Source organism: Bubalus kerabau, chromosome 4 (assembly GCF_029407905.1).
Source record: "Bubalus kerabau isolate K-KA32 ecotype Philippines breed swamp buffalo chromosome 4, PCC_UOA_SB_1v2, whole genome shotgun sequence".
Taxonomy (NCBI): Eukaryota; Metazoa; Chordata; class Mammalia; order Artiodactyla; family Bovidae; genus Bubalus; species Bubalus kerabau.
Window position 1 is genome coordinate 136,882,170 of NC_073627.1, and position 23,707 is coordinate 136,905,876.

Sequence of the window (23,707 nt, forward strand, 5' to 3'; positions counted from 1 at the left end):
CTACCAACTCCTTGAACTACAGTATCGAGTTATATACTACAGTTCATCAGATTTAGCCACAGTTCAGGCGCTCCTCAGGGCTTCCCAGGTGGCACCAGTGGTAAAGAACCTGCTTGCTAATGCAGGAGATGTAAGATATGGGTTCGATCCCTGGGTTGGAATGATCCCTGGAGGAGGGCATGGTAACCCACTCTAGTATTCTTGCCTGGAGAATCCCATGGACTAAGGAGCCTGACAGGCTACAGTCCATGGGGTTGCAAAGAGCCAGACATGATTAAAGAGACTTAGTACGCATGGACAGGGGCTCCACAGCCTCCCTGGGCCAGGAGGTGCCCTGCTGGACAGCACAACCTCTCGGATGTCTCAGAGTGGGTCAACCTGGCCCTGAGCAACCAGGGAGGAGAGAGGATGGTGGAGGAGGGAAGGACAGGGAGGTGTTAGGGGCCACTGTTAGAGGACAGAGGGGTGCAGGGTGGGAAAAAGAGGAGGGGGCAGGGAGGGAATTAGAGTCCCGATGGTTCAGGGACAAGCCATCCCCTCTCTGAGTTGCCCTAACCGCTATGGAGACAGAAATTAGGACACTGTCCCTCCTCCCTCCACTCCTGATCCCCTGCCCAGGAAAAAAACACTTTCAGTGCCGTCTGTTGGAACCAGCAGCCATCTTCTCCTCTGAGATCCTTCAGGTGCTGCTGGTTTCTGTAAAACACAATGGAGAGCAGCCTTGGTCTTAACCGGGGTCCTAGGTTACAGAACTGAGCCTAGTAAACCTTGTTCTGAAATTCTGGCAGATGCAGCCGTAAGCAAAACAAAACCAATGCAGGATCTTTGAAGGGAGCGGACAGAAGAGTCATTATTTTATATACGATTGTATTCTTATAAAACTCTAATGGTTCAACAATAATACGTAAATGTGAGTGTGTGGATGGTGAATGTTAAAAATTATGACAATAAATTCTATAATGAATTATGAGTTGGATAAACTCATAAGGTTATAGAACATTGTAATACAAAGATACAGCCTCAGCAAGAAATGAGTAATTTACCAAAGGAAAACACACATGGAGTTGAGGTATTATAAAACTCTTAACTTAAAATGCTAACTCTTTTCATAAGAAAAATATAGAATAGCTAAAAGATCTCAATTCCTCCTAGATTAATTTATAAATTAAGGTAAAACTCAAAAACCTCAAAACTATTAAAATGATATGACCCCAAATTGTAAACGTCTCTGTATGTGTGTGTGTGTGTGTGTATGTATACATATATAATATACGTATGTTTAGTCACTCAGTCATGTCTGACTCTTTGCGACCCCATGGGCTGTAGCCTGCTGGGCTCCTCTGTCCATGGGGATTCTCCAGGCAAGAATACTGGAGTGGGTTGCCATGCCTTCCTCATACATATATATATATATATATATATATATATATATATATGTACACACACATACACATAGTGAAAATACTTCTATATGTTGACAAAGAAATTTTACTTCAAGTAGATTCAACTTAACAATACTTTTGAAATAAATGTGAAATTCCCACTATGATGAGGAATGGCTTAAAAGTATGTAACAGTCACATAGAAAATTATTATGTAGCTCTGACTCCATCACTGGGTCAGTCATGGGAGGAGTGATTACCCTTCGCCTGCCCTGTTCTAGACGAGGGATGTGGTGACAAGACAGATGAGAAGTAGCATCAGAGCTGCCAGTGGACCAGAACACGGGTTGGGGCTCCCTTCCCCTCCATGCCCTGGTCTCTCTCCAGAGCAGGGGGTGGGCTCCCTTCCCTCCATGCCCCGGTCTCCCTCCATCACCACCTGCCCAGAGAAGAGGAGACCTGACCCACTGCCTCTCCCTGTCTCTACCACAGTCCCAAGCAAGCAGAAGGGCCAGAGCCCCACACTCACCAACAGGCAGTCTGCTTGCTGCATCTCGGGACTGGGCGTTGTTTTCTGCAGCTTCTTTTTCTGCCAAGGGACCAAAATGGAAAGTCAATCTCCATTGGTCAGCCTGTTGTTGTGTGCATGGTCCAGAGCCCCAGACCTTCCTGGGGGACATAAGTGCCAGAAAAGGGCCTCGAAAAAGCAAGGCACTGACCCAGGAGTCACAAACCCACAAACCCCTACAGCTTCTGAGGGGACGCAGTAGGTTCTGCCTTCCCACCTACACCTGTGCTGTGCCCCCCAAGTGGGCATAGACTCAGCACATCTGGGCTCTGCTGATGGCACCCAGACTCTGGTGTGATGCTAAGGGGAACTGAGCACCCCTGCCTGACACCCCCCACACCCCAGGGCTACAGAGTGAGGGTGTCTCAAACAGTAAGGACAGGGCCAGCGCTGCCAACCAGCCTTAGGACAGCTCTCAGCAGGCCAGTCTCCCTCCTACATTCAGCCTAGAGCCCCCAGGCCAGTTGAGAGACTCAGGGACAACAGCATAGGACACACCGGGGACCGTGTCCACCCTGGGCTTTGTTGTGATGCAGTTACTGAGGGTCTGAGGCCACCAGATGCTGGAGAAACCGATCACCTTGTGCCAGCACTCATTAAAGAGACCTAGAAGAGAAGAGACATCCACTGAGTGGTGGGGAGGGCGCTCTTGCCGCACCTCCCTTCCTAGGGACAGGGTGCAGGGTGGGGGCTCAGACACTGAACAAACAACCCCGGGCCTGTGACTGCAAGCGGGATATTCTGAATCTGGAGAGCCCTCAGGGAGGAGAAGAGAAGGGAGAAAATGAAGTAAAATGAAACCCATGTAAAATCTCTGTGCAGTGCTACTGAACCACCCTCTTCTCCTGCCTCCTCCCACCAGACTCGGCCAGGGGGAAGAGGGGACCGTCAGCTGAGTTGGGGGCCCAATGTGATCAGTTTTGTAGGACCAGGTGAGGTGGGAGGAGGAGGGGTTTCCTGGGGAACAAGAGCAGAGACAAGCCAGGAGGAACAGGAGGATTGGGGAGATGGAGGAGGGAGCCAGCACCTCCTCCTTCCCTTCTAGAATCTCACCTGTAAAGTAGCACCATACACATCCGATTAGGACAGCAGCAATTACAGATACAATTTTAATCACCAGCCTTGAAAGGCCTGATGAGGGAGAGAGAGTGATGGGTAGTCTCTGGCTCATGGTTGCTAGCTCTCCAGGAACTGGGGCCTCCCCATGGGGCAGGGTACTTGATTCTTGGTCCACACACTTGATGTTGCTCCAGGGGGTACATTTCATGACCATGACCTTCCCATCAGGGCACCTGGGTACAGACACAGGGGGACCCATCAGGGACAGCTGGCTGGATGAGGAGAAAGAGGGGGCAGCCTCCCGTCCTGGGTCCCCTGACAAGACAGTGGAGGGGAGACAGGCTCTTGCTGTCTGCAGGGGAGGGTCCCCTCACTCCCCATCCCTGGGCGGGAGAACGATCCAGGATTGTGTACTGCGGCTCCCGGGCTCCTACTGAGTGTTCAGAGCTGTCCTTCAGGAGCTGGGCTTCCTCTGCAAGGCCCGCCTGGCTTCCCTGGGCTGCACGGGAAGCTCTGTGGGGGGTGGGGGGGGGCCTCATCCAGGTCAAGGGTCACAAGTTTGACTCATCCTCCAGTTAAATTGGAATATGAGGCCCTCTCATCCACCTGTTGACTCTTCCTACCAATCTCAGCCAATACTGGAGCATCAGAGGATAGTGAATTACTATTGGCCACCGAGTCCCCAAATAGGAAAGATTCAGGTGCTACTGGGGAAAAAGGGGCTGGGTGTGAGGCCTGTCGAGTTGGCTCCGGTTTTATAGGAACCTTGAAGGAACACACACGTGGCCTCCTCATGACTTCTGTCTGCTGTCAGCACTTCGGTCTTTCTAGGCCCCTCCCGAGGAGACGTGGGAAGGGGCCACTGGGAAAGCCGTGCAGGACAAACAGTGGTGGTAGGGAGCACTGCTGCAGGCTCAGGAGACCCCACAGGCACAAGGGAGCTCTGGGAGGTGGGAGGGGCTTCACGGAAGCAGGAGAGAGAAATGGGTACAAGGAAACTCGGGTCTCCTGTGGGTTGGAAGCCCCCCTAGGCTCCTGGGTCTCACCCGGTGCTGCATTTTTGACAGAATTCAGGGGCATCTTCTCCACGGAAAGTGCCAGGTTTGCACTGACACTCAGTGTCCTTGGTCGGGGTGCAGCCATTTTTTTCTTCTTCTCCTAGGGACCAAAGATAAGGTTTTGAGGGTGTGTTTCCCTCATATGTCTCTCAACCCTTCTTCACCACCCAGATCTCCATCCACTCAGTTCAAGAAGTAATTCGGAGGGCTTCCTGGGTGGTCCAGTGGTTAAGAATCCGCCTGTCAAAGCAGGGGACACAGGTTCCATCCCTGGTCTGGGAAGACCCCACATGTTGCGGGGCAGCTAAGCCCGTGTGCCACAACTACTGATCCTGTGCTCTAGGGCCTGTGCACCACGATGAGAAGCAACAAGGAGCAGCCCCCCTCACCACAGCTAGAGAAAGCCCTTGTTCCGCAACAAAGACCCAGAACAGCCAAAAATAAATGAGTTAATCTTTTTTTTAAAGTAATTTTGGGGGCATTTTCTGTGGCAACACACATACACCATCCATAGAACAGCCACTGTTCACGTGTCACCAACCGAGGCATACAAAAGGCACTGTGCATCATTACAGATTGCATCAGGGTTAGGAAGCAAAATGTTTTAGATCACAAATAAGGAGCAAGAAGTGGGCTGGGGTGAGGTGTAATCTGAGATGCTGTGGATGGAGAGGAACCCTTGGTTGATGTCCCAACGGGTGATGCCCTGCTGGAGAGGCAGAGGGACCTCAGGTCATGAAGACTGAAAGAGGCTGAGACCCCAGAGTAGAGGGCATGGCGCCCGCAGGAGCCTGGCCCAGGATCAGACACATCACACAGCTCAAACCCAGCCCTGCCCCACTCCCCCAGGCCTTCTGCACTCTTACCATCCAGCCCCCTCCATCAAGGGACACATTATTCTCCTCTTTCCAGCTGATGTTCTGAAAGACTTCCCTACCAGTTGAAATGCGTTATGCAAGTAACTTCTGTTTTCATTATTTTACTGACCTAAGACAGGATGAAGACCTAGCTGGGCTGGAAATCAGGTCTCTGACTCCTCGTCCCATTTAAATCCCATCTCATCACCCAGCACCCTAACTGCAGGCATGCGGGACCACAGGCTCTGTACCTGATTTGCAAGTCGTGCAAGGTAAGCAAGAAGGGAGGGTGTTTGAATGACTGGTGTAGTCTATCCCATCGGTGCATGGGGCACAACCTCCAATGGCTTCTTCCATATAGAATCCTGGGAAGGAAGGGAAAAGCTGGTGAGAAAATCCCCACAGCATTCCCTGAGGCTGGCAATGTGGCTGCGGAGGCCTCTTTTGGCCATCTGTGGAATCCACAAGGGGAACTCTCCTCAACTGGGCTTTCATCTTTTGATTCTTCATCTAACACATACCCTAGACCAGTACTGCCGACAGAAATATATTACAAGCCACACATCCAAGTCACACTCATAGCTGGCACATTAAACAGTAAAAAGAAAGGTCAGGAGCTTCCCTGGTGGCTCAGTGGTAAAGAATCTCCCTGCCTATGCAGAATACATGGGTTCGATCCCTGGTCTGAGAAGATCGCACATGCTGCAGAGCAGCTAAGCCCACGTGTCACAAACACTGAGCCTGCACTCTACAGCTCGGGAGCCACCACCACTGAGCACACAGGCTGAAACTACTGCAGCCCGTGCACCCGAGAGCCTGTGCTCTGCAACAGGAGAAGCCCCCCAGGGAGAAGCTCAAGTACCGCAACTGGAGAGCAGGCCCCGCTCTCCACAACTAGAGAGAGCCCATGCAGCAACACAGCCTCAGCACAGCCAAAAATAAATACACAGACATGAAGACAAGGGTTGGAGACCAGTCTTATAATCTACCTGGTGGACATAAGTTCTGCTGGGGGCTCCGTTCCAGTGGGGCTGATGACTGCTGGTGAATTTCATCCTTCCTTACAGATATGGCTGAAGCAGCTTTGACCTATGGGGACAAAGCAGGGACAGGCATGAGTGGCTTCCACACTCTCACCCCTTCTAGGATCCACCCCACATTTCCTTGACCACTACCTGCAAAATGAAACAGAACTGGGACCTTTCTTCCCAGCTCTCAACTCTCATTCATGTTTGTTCTTTGGCCTTTTGTGCTAGCAAGTAACTTACACTTAAGTTTTTTCCCCTGTATTTTTTCCTCTTAAAATGTTTATTCCAGAAAGTATGTGCTCAGATATGTCCAACTCTTTGCAACCCCATGGACTGTAGCCCATCAGGCTCCTCTGTCCATGGGATTCTCCCAGCAAGAATTTTGGAGTGAGTTGCCATTTCCTCCTCCAGGGATCTTCCCGACCCAGGGATCAAACTTCAGTCTCTTGCATCTCCTGTGTTGGCAGGCTGGTTCTTTACCACTAGCACCACCTGGGAAGCCCAGAAAGTATGGACAAGGAAAATTTTTTTTATAAGGACACAGAAACCATAGAGATCCCCTTGATTAGAGAAAACATCCATTATTTTGTGTCTTGACTTCTTCTATTTGACCACGTGTGAATACTCTCAGGCTCTCTCTTTCTTTCTCACAGTGCGTGCACACACACACACACACACATTTTCACAAATGAGGGTTCTGCCATGAATACAATTTTTCATAATCAGGATATAGAATCACATATTGAGTAATGGACTTATGGCTTTAATCCAACAAGCGGTCCCCAAAAGGCAGCTGTCAGTGTTCCACAAAATACCAGAACCACATGGAGAAAGAAGAAATTGCAATATAGGGTTTTGAGCCAAGTCTCTGTGCTAAAAATGACAGAATGGGGCCAGTCTGAAATCACTGGAGTCTGAGGATTCCACCAGGATTAATGTGTTGATTATAGTGTTCTGACGTTCAGGATTGTCTTGTCATTTGGGGGGAGACTGCCCTCATTTGTGGGAAATACACATTCAACTGTCCAGTCATGGGATCTGTCATGTCAGCAGCTATGTTTCAGATGATACAGGAAACAAAGGGTTTTGTATAGTTTTGTAACTTTAATCTGGGAGTGATTTAAAGTAGAAAATGACATGAAGAGGAAAAAAAAGAAAGAAAAACAAAGTGAAAATGGAAACAGCTTATGTTGAGCCCAGTTCAACTGCCTGCATCTAAACAAGATAAAATGCCACCAGTTAAATATTTGGGGACAGCTAAGCTCATATGTGTCCCCTAATCATCCTTTCCCCAGTCTGGGCCTCCTCCGAGTCACCCCAAATTGGTGGACTCTCCCTTCCCTGCCCTCACAATCCTATGCCTTCCTTTCTTCCCTGGTTCTCCTCTCACAGACTCTCTCCCTCAATGTTTTGTTACGAACAGTTTCAAACATCCAACAAAGTTCTAAGATTCATTCATTAAACTCTTATATGCTCACCACCTAAGTTCTGTAACTTAGGTGTATCACATATTTCTTTCTCTATCCATCCCCCTCTGTCCATTCTCCTGTCTTATTTTTATGATGAAATTCATATCTGCAACTTTTAATACATCGGCATTATGTCAGTAACTCAAGCTCAATATTTCTTTACAGTTTACGTCAATGTTAAGATTTCCAAAGAAAGACGTGCACAATCTTACGGGAACCATTCAAAGAGTTTTTTGGTTTTTTTTCAATGCATACAGTTGGGAAATCCAAACCCTCTATCTAGATCATGGAAATTAGCTTGCTTCAAAACATTCCCTCATGCCCCTTCCTCAGTTATCCTAATCTCTAATGTGACCCCAAGAGGGAGTGGCCTTCATCATATGGAGGAAGGTCCCTTTTCTGACAGTAAAGAATCTGCCTGCAACGCAGGAGACCCAGGTTCAATCCCTGTGTCAGGAAGATGCCCTGGAGAAGGGAATGGCAATCCACTCCAGTATTCTTGCCTAGAGAATTCCATGGACAGAGGAGCCTGGCAGGCTACAGTCCATGGGGTTGCAAATTGTTGGGACACGATTGAGCAACTAACACTTTCACCTTTTCATTACAGGGGGTTAAGTGTCAGTTCAAATTCTTTTTCTGCATCTGTTAAGCTGTTCGTATAGTTTTTCTCCTATACACTGGGGTGTGTGTGTGTGTGTGTGTGTGTGTGTGTTTTAAATTTTTAATTAGAGGAGAGTTACTTTATGTGACGTTTCTGGCATAGTTTTTAAAGATCTATTTATTTGTGAAGCCACTGCAATGAGAAACCTGGGCACTGCACTGAAGAGCAGCCCCTGCTCACTGCAACTAGAACAAGTCCACGTGCAGCAATGAAGACCTACTGCAGCCAAAAATCTAAATAAATAAATGGATCATATGAAATATTTTTTCAGTTAGGAAAAATAAAACAAAGACCGACCCACAACATCAGATCAAAACTACTGAATTCCAGGAACCAAAGCTGGATGCACCTGTGCCCAAGTGTGTGTGTATAGCTGGGTTACAGTAAAAATACACTTGTATATTTACAAGTACAAAATATGCTTGGTGGGTTGACCCAGATTCTACTCTTCTAGAAAGTCACCTACTAACGTCATCAGAAAACATATATGGTTTTATTTTCAAATATATTCAATGTAATAATTTTGAAAAAAATCAGAAATGTTTAGTTTTAGGAGGATTATTACTAAATATTATAACCACCACACAGTGGAATACATGCAGCCTTTATTCAATCATACAACAACCATAGGAGCACCCGCTCTGTGCTGCCTGCTTGAGGTTTCAGGAATATATTGACAGCTAGTGAAAACAAGACAGGTAATAAGTAACACAACATCTCTTAGAGCAACCAGTCTACCACAGCTGGCTCCCCTCCCCTCCATGAACCTGATCTCCCTCCTTCACCACTTCCTCTTGGGGCAGAAGATCGAACCAGAACAGCCTTTTCCAGTTTCTACTGCAGTCCTGGGCAAGCAGAAGGGCCAGGGCCCCACGAGGTCCATCACACGCTCATCAGCATGGACTCTGTTGTTTTTCTAGCTTTAGTTGCATTACTTTCTGTTCTAATCTGTACTACTTCCTTCCTCTGTTTACCTTTAGTATGTTCTTCATTTTCTAGTGTCTCACTGTATAGTATTAGGTTATTGATTTGAGATTTTTCTTCTTCCTGAATGCAGTCATTTATAGGCATAAATTTCTTTCTAAGTTTTCAGCTGCTTTAGCTATATCCCATAAGTGTTGGTATATGGTATCTTCAGTTTCATTCATCTTAAAAGATTTTACAATTTCTTTTTTGATATCTTCTTTGACTAATCGGTTATTTGAAAGTGTGTTGTTTAAATTTTATCATAGCTGTGAAGTTCCCCAATTCCTTCCTGTTCGTGATTTCTAATTTCATTCCATTGTGGTGGGAGGGTATGTGTTCTATTATGCCTCTCCTTTTAAATATATTGATATTTGTTTTATGAGCTAGTATATGGTTTATTCTGGAGAATGTTCCATGCACACTTGAGAAGAATGTATTTTGTTATTGACTGGAGTATTCAATAGATGTCCGTTGGTCTAATTGTTTTATAATGTTGTTCAAGTCTACTATTTTCCCGTTGATCTTCTTTCGGTTTATTATGAATCCTTACAGATTAAGGAAATTACATTTCTAAGTGTGATTTGTGTTCTGAGTACTTTTTTCTAGTTTGTTTTTATCTTTGTCATGATTTCTTCCCTTTGGCTTTCTTCTTAATTTTTATATAGCTTTGGGCAAGTTTTATAATTTGTTTTCATACTGAAGAAGTTCTTCCCCTCTCCAAAGTGGTAAGACATTTTTTCTCATATTTTTGCAGTACTCTTCTGGTTTCATATATTACAATTCATTCATTGATCCACCTACTTTTAATTATCCAATAAGAAGAGCATAAGGAAGAAACATCATTCTTTTTCAGAAGGCATCCTAGTTGCTGTATCATCATTATTGAAGAGTGAATTTTTTATCATTAATAGGAAGTGTCATCACCATAACACATTATTAAGGAAAGGTTTTAAAGGTTGGGTGTTTTAAAGAGCATCTTTCATTATTAATAAATATGAGTTAGATGAGAGAGACAGATCCTGCAAGGAAGACTGAGGTCATCTGAAGGAGGCGAGCCCAGGAGGTGAAGGTCAAGCCTAGGGACATGGGGTCCCGGGTTGCGACAGCTCTTCCACGTCTTCAGCTCCGTTCCAGATCACAGAGCCCCTTCCTGTGGGTCGCTGTTTGACTCGCTACAGGTCGGACCCATTTTTCCTCTTGTCTTCCCGCCAGGGCCCAATGGCATGAGCTTTGTTTGAAGGCTCTTCCCTCATCACTGTATTTTTTCTGTGCCTCTTTGTGTCTCTTAATGACTAGGAGCTCCTTGAGAACCAGAATTAGGACTTCCTTCTCTAAGTTCTAGAGGCCCAGGTGGTGCTGTTCAATAGAGTAATCACCAGGTCCTTATGGGAATGGAGCACTTCAAACAGCTTCTCTGAATCAAGATGTGTTGCAAGTGAAAAATACATTCTGAATTTCAAAGACAGTATTTAAGAAAAAAAGTCCAGCAATGTTTTATATTGATTGTTGTTGTTTAGTCACTAAGTCATGTCCAACTGTTTGCGACCCCATGGACTGTAGCCTGCCAGGATCCTCTATCCATGGGATTCTCCAGGCAAGAATACTGGAGTGGGTAGCCACTGCCTTCTCCAGGGGATCAGGGGATCATTCCCTTCTCATGGGATTTTCCCGACCCAGGGGTGAAACCTGGGTCTCCCGTGTGGCAGACAGATTCTTTACCATCTGAGCCACCAGGGAAACTCCTGAGCTTCCCTGTACCCCATTTTCTCCCCTCTTCCTATAGAGCCCCAACCGCCCCCAGGCTTTCCCATGCTGGTGGGCTCTTCTGAGGCTGCAGAGGCCCCTCCTCATCTGACTGTGTGGCCCCACACTGCCCCTTGCAGTGTCCATCCCCACACCTCCTCAACACATTTCCCCTTAGGCCAAGCTAGCTTCTCCACTGGGCACAGCAGGCTGCAGGTTAGAGCCCATGATCCCATCAGTGGCCCATGAAAAATTTTTCAGTATATATGTAGAATCTAGAGAAATGGTACAGATGAACCTATTGCAGGGCAGGAGGAGAGACACAAATGTATAGGACACACATCTGGACATGGGATGGGGGTGGAGGTGGGGGAGGGAGGGATGGGATGAACTGGGAGATTGGGATTGACATATATACACCGCCACGTGTAAAATAAATAACTAGTGGGAACCTGCTGCATAGCACAGGGAATTCACCTTCATTCTCTGTGATGACCTAGAGGATTGGGGAGGTCCAAGAGGGAGGGCTATGTGTATACATATAGCTGATTCATTTCATTGTACAGCAGAAAATAATACAATATTGTAAAGCAATTATACTCCAATTTTTAAAAAAAATCTTGAAATCATACAAAACTATTTGCATAGAGTTCAGTCTCAGGTATATTCATCTTTATACCTATTGAGTCCTAAATATAATCTTTAATTATTTTTGTAAGCAAGAAGGGGCCTAGAAAGCCCAAAGGTGCTGACAGCAGACAGAAGTCATAATGAGGCCACGAGTGTGCTCCTTCAAGGTTCCTATAAAACCCTGAGCCAACTTGACTGGCCTCACACCCAGCCCTGTTCTCCAGTAGCACCTGAATCTTTCCTATTTAGGGACTTGAAGGTCAATAGTAATTCGCTGTCCTCTGACACTCCAGTGTTGGCTGAGGTTGGCAGGAAGAGTCAACAGGTGGAGGACGCGAGGGCCTCGTATTTAAAGCTTGACTGAAGCATGAAGCTCAGCTTGTGCCCACACCCTTGTGACCCTTGACCTAGATGAGGCCTCCCCTCACAGGACTCCTCCTGCAGCCCAGGGAGGCCAGGGTGGGCCTTGCAGAGGCCCTGCAAGGACAGCTCTGAACACTCAGCAGGAGCCCGGGGGCTGCAGGGCACAAGCCTGGATCCTCTTCCCGCCCAATGAGGGGGAGTGAAGGGATCCTGACCTGCAGACAGCAGGAGCCTGTCCCCTCTCCACTGTCTTGTCAGAAGACCTGGGACAGGAGGTTGCCCCTTCCTTCTCCTCATCCAGCCAGCTGTCCCTGATGGGTCCTCTACGTCATCCCTGTGTCTGTACCCAGGTGCCCTGAGGAAGCTCGTGGCCATGGCCTATACCCCCTGGAGCAATGTCAAGTGTGTGGACCAAGAATCAGGTACCCTGGCCCATGAGGAGACTCCCTCTCCCTCCTCAAGCAGTTCACACACACATACACACACTCACACACACACTTTTACAAATAAGCATTATACATAGTGCAAACAAACAAAAAATCAGATTACAGGATCAAATGTTAAGGAACTATCCTCAGGTTTTTAAAAGACATTGATCTTTTGTGTATTAACTATAGGTTTTGTTTTGTGAAGCCCAAGAATACTGAAGTGGGTAGCCTGTCCCTTCTCCAGGGGAACCTCCCAACCCAGGAATTGAATCGGAGTCCTCTGCATTGCAGGGGAGTCTTTACCAGCTGAGCTACCCAGGAAGCCCCACATATGACAACTTATATCTATAACAGTCTATTTTAAGTTGATAACAAGTGCGACCCCATTCTAAAGCTCATCATTTTTAGTCTCCTACGCCCAACATTGTACATTTTTGATGTCACTTTTCACATCTTTTCATCTTGAATATTCCTTTGTTAATTACTGTAATCCTAGTTATTTTTACTGCTTTTGTCTTTAAGCTTCATATTAGCTTTATAAGTAATCAAACCAGTACTGTTACTAAATATTTACCTTCCAGTGAAATTTATTCTTTCTTATCTGTTCTTGTTATTATTTAATGGCTTTTATTTTCAGCTTAAAAAAATTTTTTTAACATCTGTTTTAAGGCCAGTTTAGTGATTAACTCCTTTAGCTTTTGTTTGGTAACCATAACCATAATGTGCTCAGTCATGTCCGACTTTTTGGAGCCCACCAGGCTCCTCTGCCCGTGGAATTTTCCAGGAGAGAACACTGGAGTGAGTTGCCATGTCCTCCTCCAGAGGATCTTCCCCACCCAGGGATGGAACCTGCATCTCCCGAGTCTCCTGAATTGGCAGGCGAGTTCTTTACCACTCTTGACCATTCTTTAGGGCCAGCTGTCTGGAAAACTGTTTCTCTCTCTTCGATTAATGAATAATCACTTTGCCATGTAGAGTATTACTGGTTAGATGTTTTTTTCCTTTTAGCATTTTGAATATATTGTGCCACTCCCTTCTGACTTGCAATTTTTGTGCTGAAAAGTCTGTTGATAGCCTTATGGGGGTTCCCTTGTATGTAACAAGTTGTTTTTCTCTTGCTGTTTTTAATATTCTCTCCATTATCTTTAACTTTTGACATTTTAATTATAATGTGTCTTAGTAAGGATCTCTTTAAGGCAGCAGCAGCAGTAGCAGCAAGGATCTCTTTAAGGTCCTTATTTGGAACTTTCTGAGCTTCCTGTATCTAGATGTCTGATTCCTTCCCCACGTTAGGTAAGTTTTCAGCCATTATTTAATCAAATAAGTTTTCTGCCCCTTTCTAGTTCTCCTTTGGAGCCCTATAATGCAGTATTGCCCTATAATGTCCTTTAATGTTGTCCCATAAGTTCCTGAAGCTATCTTCACTTTATTTCATTCTTTTTCTTCTCTGATATTCTGATTGGGCAAGTTCCACTGCTTTGTCCTTTTTTAAAACATTTTGAAAAATATATATTTGTCTATTTGGTTGCATCAGGTCTTAGTTTTGTCACGTGGCTCTTTTGTTGCAGTGCATGGACTCTCAGGTTGTGGTGTGTGAGCTCAGCAGTCGCAGCGTGTGCTTAGTTGCACCGTGGCATATGGGACCTCAGTTCCCTGACCAGGGATTGAACCTACATCTTCTGCATTGCTTTCTGGTAGCTCAGCTGGTAAAGAATCCATTTGCAGTGCAGGGGACCTCAGTTCAATTCCTGGGTCGGGAAGATCTGCTAGAGAAGGGATAGGCTACCCACTCCAGTAATCTTGGGCTTTCCTGATGGCTCATCTGGTAAAGGATCTGCCTGCAATGCGGGAGACCTGGGTTTGATCCTTGGGTTGAGAGAAACCCCTGGAGAAGGGAACGGCTATCCATTCCAGCATTCTGGCCTGGAGAATTTCATGGACTGTATAGTCCAGTTCAGTTCAGTCGCTCAGTTGTGTCCAACTCTTTGCGATCCCATGTATTGCAACACGCCAGGCCTCCCTGTCCATCACCAACTCCCAGAGTTCACTCAAACTCATGTCCATGGAGTCAGTGATGCCATCCAGCCATCTCATCCCCTTCTCCTCCTGCTCCCAATACCTCCCAGCATCAGAGTCTTTTCCAATGAGTCAAATCTTCGCATGAGGTGGCCAAAGACCTGGAGATTCAGCTTTAGCATCAGTCCTTCCAAAGAACACCCAGGACTGATCTCCTTCAGAATGGACTGGTTGGATCTCCTTGCAGTCCATGGGACTCTTAAGAGTCTTCTCCGACACCACAGTTCGAAGGCATCAATTCTTTGGCGCTCAACTTTCTTCACAGTCCAACTCTCACATCCGTACATGACCACTGGAAAAACCATAGCCTTGACTAGACGGACTTTGTTGGCTAAGTAATGTCTCCGCTTTTCAATATGCTACCTAGGTTGGTCATAACTTTCCTTCCAAGGAGTAAGCGTCTTTTAATTTCATGGCTGCAATCACCATCTGCAGTGATTTTGGAGCCCAGAAAAATAAAGTCTGACACTGTTTCCCCATCTATTTCCCATGAAGTGATGGGAACAGATGCCATAATCTTCGCTTTCTGAATGTTGAGCTTTAAGCCAACTTTTTCACTCTCCTCTTTCACTTTCATCAAGAGGCTTCTTAGTTCCTCTTCACTTTCTGCCATAAGGGTGGTGTCATCTGCATATCTGAGGTTATTGATGTTTCTCCCGGCAATCTTGATTCCAGCTTGTGCTTCTTCCAGCCCAGCGTTTCTCATGATGTACTCTGCTTAGAAGTTAAATAAGCAGGGTGACAATATACAGCCGTGACGTACTCCTTTTCCTATTTGGAACCAGTCTGTTGTTCCATGGCCAGTTCTAACTGTTCCTTCCTGACCTGCATACAGTTTCTCAAGAGGCAGGTCAGGTGGTCTGGTAGTCCCATCTCTTTCAGAATTTTCCACAGTTTATCGTGATCCACACAGTCCAAGGGGTCGCAAATAGTCAGACAGGACTGAGTGAATTTCACTTTCACTTTCCCCTGCACTGTAAGCTGGAGTCTTAACCACTGGGCCACCAGGGAAGTTACCACTGCTTTGTCTTTGAGATGACTGATCCTTTCTTTACTTTACCTAGTCTGCTGCTGAACCCTTCTATTGTTTTTCAGTTCAGTTATTGTATGTTTCAGCTCTGTGGCTTCTATTTGACAGTTTCTTATATTTCCCATCTCTTTCTTGAAGTTCTCACTGTGTTCATCCATTCTTCTCCCCAGTTCAGCAAGCTTCTTTATGACCATTACTTTGAACTCTTTATCAACTAAATTATTTATCTCCATTTCATTAAGGCTTCTTCCTAAGGCTTTATCGCATTTAGTGACTTGGAACAGGTTTCTCTGTTTCTTCATTTTGCTTGACTCTCTGTGTTTCTTTCTATACAGTAGATGAAACCCCCTCTCTCCCAGTTTTGAAGGAGTTGCCTTGTGTAAGAAATGAATTTTTCATTCAGCCTGCTCTTAGTCATCTCTCAAACTCTTGGGATTGTTGAAGCAGCCTACTATATTTTTTAAGAGTTCCCAGTAGTTGAGCATGTGCCAAGACCTGTCCTATTGCAACGGAGCAGGACACTATGGTCCTTGCCCCTCCCCCCACTACGTCCTTTGCCTGCCTCTTGTCTATGGAAAACTTCAGTCCAAGAATAAGTTTCATCAAAGAAGTGAGAAATGCAGAAACTAAAGAAAATAGTCAAAGGAGACCAAATAATAATAATGTAGTGATTAAGCTTAGTCAAGGATCTTTCTTTCTTTCTCAAGGGCTATAGATAATATTCTGAGCCATATCCTGTGAGCTGTCTTTTTTTTTTTTTAATTAATTTAATTGGAGGCTAATTACAATATTGTAGTGGTTTTTGCCATACATTGACATGAATCAGCCGTGGGTGAACATGTGTTCCTCATCCTGAACCCCCTCCCACCTCCTTCCCCATCCCATCTCTCAGGGTCATCCCAGTGCACCGGCCCTGAGCACCCTGTCTCATGCATCGAACCGAGACTGGAGATCTAGTTAACTATGATAATATACATGTTTCAATGCTATTCTCTCAAATCATCCCACCCTCATCTTCTCCCACAGAGTCCAAAAGTCTGTTCTTTATATCTGTGTCTCTTTTGCTGTCTCCCATACAGGTTATCGTTACCATCTTTCTAAATTCCGTATACATGTATTAGTATACTGTACTGGTGTTTTTCTTTCTGACTTACTTCACTCTGTATAATAGGCTCCAGTTTCATCCACCTCATTAGAACTGATTCAAATGCACTCTTTTTAATAGCTGAGTAAGATTCCATTGTGTACCACATCTTTCTTATCCATTCATCTGCTGATGGACATCTAGGTTGCTTCCATGACCTAGCTATTGTAAACTGTGCTGCGATGAACATTCGAGTACACATGTTTATTTCAATTCTGGTTTCCTTGGTGTGTATGCCCAGCAGTGGGATTGCTGGGTCATATGGCAGTTCGATTTCCAGTTTTTAAAGGAATCTCCACCCTGTTCTCCATAGTGGCTGTACTAGTTTGCATTCCCACCAACAGTGTAAGAGGGTTCCCTTTTCTCCACACCCTCTCCAGCATTTATTGTTTGTGGATCCGTGTGAGATGGTATCTCACTGTGGTTTTGATTTGCATTTCTCTGATAATGAGTGATGTTGAGCATCTTCATGGTGAGCTGTCTTACAGATACTGAAACCCCAAGTGGGGAAGTTAACTACATGATGACCAGACTGTACCCAGGATATGAGCTGCCACAATTCCAAGAACTGGCCTCAGAGAAATGGAAACAAATGGACCCTGGAACTGGACCTAAAACAATTAAGATGATGTTGGTCAGACCACCGATGATCAATTTGAAGATGACTATCAGAGCTGACTCTGCTGTTTCTGTATGTGGCTCCCTCCTAACTTCTGTCTATAAAAGCTCTTGCCCACAGGTTGCCGGTGGGGGCGGGGAGTCGGCCTTCAGAGAGATGTTCACCACTCTCGCCCCCCAGTTGTAAGCATCTGAAATAAAGCAAACTTTCCTTACCACCAACCTGGACTGTTTATTGGCTTTTGGGCAGAGAGCAGCCAGACCCACACACACACTTGCAGTAACACTATCCCAAAGGGGAAGATCTCAGTGCCTAGATTCAGGTTGACTGGAAGTCAGCCACATACACACACAAAGAAATTTACAGGCCAATATTCTTGATGAACACAAACGCAAAAGTCATCAACAAAATTTTAGAAAGCTGAATTCAACAATACATTAAAAGGACCATACAACATAATCAGTGGGATTTATTCTAAGGATGCAAACTATGGTTCAAAATTTACAAATAAAAAAAAAAATCACAGTCAATGTGATATACCACATTGGTAAAATGAAGAACAAAAGTCATATGATCATCTCAATGGGTACAAAAAAAGCATTTGACAAATTCAATATTGATTTATGATAAAACTCTCAACAAAGCAGACATAGAGGAAATACACCTCAACAAATAAAACCCTATGTGACAAGGCCACAGCAAACACCACATTCTATAGTGAAAAGCTGAAATTATCTCCTCTAAGATCAGGAACAAGATAAAGACACTCACTTTTGTCATCTTTATTTAACATAGTATTAGAAGTCCCAGCCAGAGCGATTAGGTAAGAAAAAGAAATAAAAAGCATCCAACTTGGAATGGAGGAACTAAAAGTGTCACATTTTGCAGGTGACATGATATTATGTATAGAAAATGCTAAACACTCCACTGAAAAAAAACCTCAAGACTAATAAATGAAGCCAGTATAGTTACAGGATATAAACATCAATATGAAAACATATGGTGCATTTCTTTACATGAATAACAAACCAGCAGAAAGAGAAATAAGAAAACAATCTAATTTACAGTGGCATCAAAAAAATAAAATTCCTATGAATAAGTTGAATAAATTTAGCCAAGGAGGTCAAAGACCTGTACATTGAAAACTGCACAAATAAATGGAAAAATAGTCCATGCTTATGGATTTGAATAATCAGTATTTGTAAATGTCCATATACCCACAGAAATCTATAGATTCGATGCAATTTTTATCAAAATTTCAATGGCACTTTTCACAGAAATAGGACAAAGAATTAAACTTTTTACAGAACCACAAAAGACTCTGAAGAGCCAAAGTAATTTTTTAGAAAAGATAAGGAAGGCTGGTGGCATCTTGCTTCTTGATTTCAAACTATGCAAGTGAAAGTGTTAGTCGCTCAGTTGTGTCCAGCTTTGCGATCCCATGGACTGTAGACAGCCAGGCTCCTCTGTCCATGGAATTTTCCAGGCAAGAATAATGGAGTGGGTACCCATTCCCTTCTCCAAGGGATCTTCCCAACCCAGGGATTAACTCTGGGTCTCCCCCACTGCAGGCAGATTCTTTACCATCTGAGTCACCAGGGAAGCCCTGTATTGGAAAGGGAGAGTCTTAACCACTGGACCACCAGCGAAGTTCCTTAATGAAGGATTTTTGCGTGTATAATAGATGTTGGTCAGTATTTTTTTTTTTTGGTAATGTCATTGTAAGTTTTTGATACCAGGGTTGTGCTGGCTTTATAAAACAGTGAAGAACTGTTGCCTGTTCATATTTTCTGAAAGAATTTGTATAAGACTGATATTATTTTTTCTATGAATATTTATAGAATTCCTCAATGAAACTACATGGGCCTGCAGTTTTCATTGCTGTAAGATTTTAAGTGATGAATTCTAATTCATAAAAAGATAAAGGATTAATCAGATTTTCTTTTCATCTTGTATTTGTTTTGCTAAGTAATATTCTCAAGGAATTTGTCCATTTTATTCAAGTTCAAATTTATTTGACATTAAATTATCCCTAAGTTCCCCTTATTGTCCTTTCTATGGCTGCAGAGTTTGTTATAATATCTTATCATTAATTGTTGATACTGGTATTTTTTGTTTTTTTGGCCTTTTTTCTTTTAAAATTTGGTTTGTTAATTTTGTTCATCATTTCAGAGAATCAACACTTGGTTTGTCAATTCCTTTCATTATTTGTATTCTATTTCATTGATTTCTACTCATAGTATTATTTTTTCCCTATTCTTCTGAGTTTAATTTACACTTATTTTATGGTGATTTAAAAATGTGAATCTTCAGGTCGCTTTTTTTTCTTTACTTTAAAAAAATTTTACTCCCCACTTCTCCCAACCCCCTATTCTTTTTAATAGAACATCTTTAATTGGAAGAGCTTCCCAGGTGGCACCAGTGGTAAAGAACCCACCTGCCAATGCAAGAGACTTAAAGACTTAAAGAGATGTGGGTTCAGTCCCTGGGTCGGGAAGATTCCCAGGGGGAGGACACAACAACCCACTCCATTCTTGCCTGGAGAATCCCTTGGACAGAGGAGCATGGCGAGCTACAGTCCATAGGGTTACAAAGGCTAGGACACAACTGAAGTGACTTAGCATGCACTCACACTTTAATTCGGAGAAGGTGATGGCACCCCACTCCAGTACTCTTGCCTGGAAAATCCCATGGACGGAGGAGCCTGGTAGGCTGCAGTCCATGGGGTCACTAAAGAGTCGGACACGACTGAGTGACTTCACTTTCACTTTTCACTTTCATGCATTGGAGAAGGAAATGGCAACCCACTCCAGGGTTCTTGCCTGGAGAATCCCAGGGACGGGGGAGCCTGGTGGGCTGCCGTCTATGGAGTCGCACAGAGTCGGACACGACTGAAGTGACTTAGCAGCAGCAGCAGCAGCACACTTTAATTGAAAACTGCAGTTTAAGCACTGTGTTAGCAGCTTTTCACAAGTTTCCACTTAGTATGTATTCATTACTATTTGTTTTTAAATTCAAAAAAAATATTCTTTTGATTTCATGTAAGAACCATAATGATTTGAAGGATGTTGCTTAATAGTCAAATTTTGGAGTCCTTTTCTAGAGATCATTCTTGACTAGCAATGTAATTTCATTAAAGTCAGAGAATAGAGTTTATATGATTTCATTGCTTTTAAACTTATTTAGACTTTTTAAATTGTCTAGAATGTGGTCTATCTTAGTGGAAGTACCACATTCATCAAAAAAGAATGAGTCTTCATTAGATGTTGCAAGCGTGCTCTCTGAATGTCAATTAAATCAAGATGGTTGATTTTTCTTTTTCTTTTTTTTTTAATTTGGTCTCTCTGTGCAGCTTTGAGGATGTTAGTTCCTCAACCAATGAACCTGTTGTGCCCTCCATAAGACAGCTGAGTCCTAACAACTGAACGGTCAGGGGAATTCCCATTATGGTTAACAGCGTTACTTTTGCTGTTGTTTAGTGGCTAAGTTGTGAGAGACTCTGAGACCCCATGGACTGTAGCCTGCCAGGCTCCTCTATGGGATATTCCAGCAAGCATGCTGGAGTGGGTTGCCATTTCCTCCTCCAGAGGATCTTCCCCAGCCTAGGGATCTAACCTGTGTCTCCTGCATTGGCAGACAGATTCTTTACCGCTGAACCACTGGGGAAGCCCGATAATGTTACTACCCTTTTTCATTTTCATTAAAGGGTGATATGATAGTCCTTTGATTTCATCCATTTTTGCTTTATGTATTTTTAAAGCTCTTTTATTAGGCACAATATATTTATGGTTAAGATGTCTTCCTGATGAATTGACACTTGTAACACTACAAATATACGTTTAAAAAATCTTTGGTAACATCAGATGAAAACTTGAAATAGTCTTCTATGGACCTGGGCAATCCTTCAGCATTGACATTCAGTTATCTCTATTCTGTCCCCAGCTTGCCGGTCACATTTCCCACCACCCAGATCAATACCCTCCATGCCCCTCAGAGCAGGACACAACACTAACATTAGTGCAGGCATCTTAGAACCCACACCACCCACGCATTCAGGGGGAGTCCTGTCTGCAGCCTGCTGAGTAGCCCTGTGCAGGGGCTGTGGGGCACCGGGGACAAGGCGAGGTCCTTGCTTTCCTCAGGGCAGTTCTGGCCACAGGAACCTGAGGCAGAGACAGCAATTCCCGTAAAGTCACCAAGGTGAAAAGAGCCTGGAAGGGCTGCAAGGCAGATGGGACAAGACTCCCAGTGGCAGAGAACAGGTGTGGACATGGAGGGAAAAGTCCCACAGTGCCAGGATCACAGACAAGAACGAAGTCAAAGTAACGGGAGTGGGGGTGGGGGGGGGTGGGGCTGGGATGGACGAGGAGCAGGCTTCCTGGTGTGTAATCTCCATTTTGGGCTGTTTGAGAGACAAACACTGGGGTGCACCAGTGCGGTGGAGATGTGAGACTTTGCCACTCACAGACTTGTGGTGTGTGTGTGTGGAGAGTGGGTTGGGGGTGTGAGAGAGAGAGAGAGAGAGGAGGGAGACAGGAGGGCTGCGGTGGAGCAGCAGCGTGGGACAAAAGAGAGGGAAAGGAGGAAACTTCCCTGGCGGTCCAGTGGTTAGGGTGCCGCACTTTCACTGCGGGGGTCAAGGCTGGATCCTAGGTTGGGAACTAAGATTCCTGCAGCCTTTGAGCCTTGGCCAATTAAAAGAAAGGAAGGAACTGAGAACGGAGGATGGGTCGTGGAAGTGTCTTCAGTTCGGCTCAGCAATTTGTCCACCGCTACCAAGCTGGTGAAGTTAGAGCTGAGTCCCGAGTAGGGATTTCCTTTCCTGCTTCTTACCACTTACTTCCCCCAAGTGATGCAATACTGTTAGCTGGGTTTGCAGAGTCTAGTTGGACCTTGCTGTGTTCCCATGTGACTTCCCGGAGCTGATGTAACTGTTTTAGGGTCTAGCTTGATTTTCACTATCCCTTGATAGGTTACCCAAAACAACACTACTCTTTCCTCCCTGGGGACAAATGGGCCCTAAAAGCTGCACCGTTTCGTTTTTTTGTTTGTTTTGTTTTGGTTTTTTTTGAACAAAAGATTCTTTAAATTCTATAGTGCTTTACAATTTTCAAGCGATTCACACACAGGATTTCATATAATCTCACAGTAACTCTTCTTTTCCCCTCATCCCTATCTTGACCCTCCCTGCTTCCCTCTCCTCACTGGTAACCACCAGGTTTTCTCTGTATCCCTGAGTCTGCTTCTTTTTTGTGTGTTACTCACTAGTTTGTTGTAATTTTTCTATTGCACGTGCAAGTGTAAGTAACGTGTAAGTAACATCATACAGGGTTTCTCTTTTACTCTAAACCTCATCAGCTGTGACAAAGCCATCGTGTCAGACTTGTTCTCCAGGTCTTCCTGTGCTCTGAGACCTGTTTCTTCTAAGATTTGTGTGGCTGTGGGGTTGTTTTTACAAGTAAAAAGACAGCTAGGTTAACAGTAGACCCTTCCGCCTGGAGTTCAGGGCAGCCATTAAATAGTTTTTTCAGGATGCATGCCACACCTGTTTCAGACTCAAAACAGAAATCAAAAGAACATCTTCAGACCCTTTCCTCCTAAACTAGACAGAGCCCCTGAGGCTAGCCGCCTGATTACTGGGGATTTACCCTGTAAGCCCTGTGGGTTGCTGCGGAAGAAAGTGGAAGGAATTTGCAAAATGACTGACAGCAGCCCAGAAGGGGTGCTGAATGCAAGGGAGGGTGGGAAAGCTACTTTTCTGTACAAATCGAGGGGAAGAATAGATGCGATGAGCATATTCTAGAATCTCAACAAAAAAGGGGAGGGGAGAGGAAAAAGAAGAAGGGACACGGGAGGGAGGAGAGGGGAAGGAAGGGGAGCGGAGAAGCTTGCAAAAGAGTTTTCCATTCTTTTCCCTTTGGAATTTACTTCTGGGACAGCCAGACAAGCCTAGGACCGGGACAGAGAACACAGGCTCTTCTCCCTCTGGGCCCGGGTCGGTCCCGCCAGGCCCTGAACCTGCTCCTTCCTCGCATTCAGCCCACGGTAGATCTCGCTCGGACATGCCCCGGCCGCAGCTGACCCGGGCATGCACACCGCCGGGTCTTTTCCCGCCGCCATTTACCGGCCACCCGGCGCGCGTTCCGGAGTGGTACCCGCGGTGGTACTCACCCACAACACGACACCCATGACGAAGACGAGGTACCCGAACCGAAGTTTGGGGCCACCGGAGCGCCCTGCACCGGCGCTCGAGGAGGCCGGTGCCTTCCGTCCCCGCTGCCGCTTGCGGTCGGGCAGCGTTCGCTGTCGAGGTCCCCGCAGGTTGATGGCAGGCACAGTCATGAGGAATCTTCACGGTCGTCCGTGGAACTTGGAAACCCGCCTCTGATGGCCAGACGTCGGAGCTCCTCGCTATACCGCCGCGGGGCTCCTCGCTATACCGCCGCGGGGCTCCTCGCTATACCGCCGCGGGGCTCCTCGCTATACCGCCGCGGGGCTCCTCGGTATACCGCCGCGGAGCTCCTCTGTATACCTCCGCTCCCGCGCACTGTACTCACGCTTTCAGAGAAAGCAGGCGGAGGTGGCCCCTCCTTGTCTTACTCAGGATATTGCTCAATCAGTGCCGG

General features: G+C 45.3%; 2 protein-coding genes across 2 annotated transcripts; both read right to left on the bottom strand.

Moving 5' to 3' along the window:
* Window positions 1-1,567: 1,567 nt before the first annotated feature.
* Window positions 1,568-4,246, bottom strand: LOC129650978 (tumor necrosis factor receptor superfamily member 10B-like). Its single transcript, XM_055579730.1, has 4 exons — window positions 4,222-4,246; window positions 4,056-4,167; window positions 3,004-3,242; window positions 1,568-2,556 (listed from the first exon to the last, which is right to left on the bottom strand). Exons 1-4 carry the CDS (start codon window positions 4,244-4,246, stop codon window positions 2,366-2,368), a joined length of 567 nt encoding a protein of 188 aa, XP_055435705.1. The 3' UTR covers window positions 1,568-2,365.
* A 717-nt stretch (window positions 4,247-4,963) lies between these two features.
* LOC129651642 (tumor necrosis factor receptor superfamily member 10D-like) lies at window positions 4,964-23,521 on the bottom strand. The gene is made up of 3 exons (XM_055580273.1): window positions 23,253-23,521; window positions 5,914-6,013; window positions 4,964-5,289 (listed from the first exon to the last, which is right to left on the bottom strand). Exons 1-3 carry the CDS (start codon window positions 23,421-23,423, stop codon window positions 5,141-5,143), a joined length of 420 nt encoding a protein of 139 aa, XP_055436248.1. The 5' UTR covers window positions 23,424-23,521; the 3' UTR covers window positions 4,964-5,140.
* Window positions 23,522-23,707: the final 186 nt, after the last annotated feature.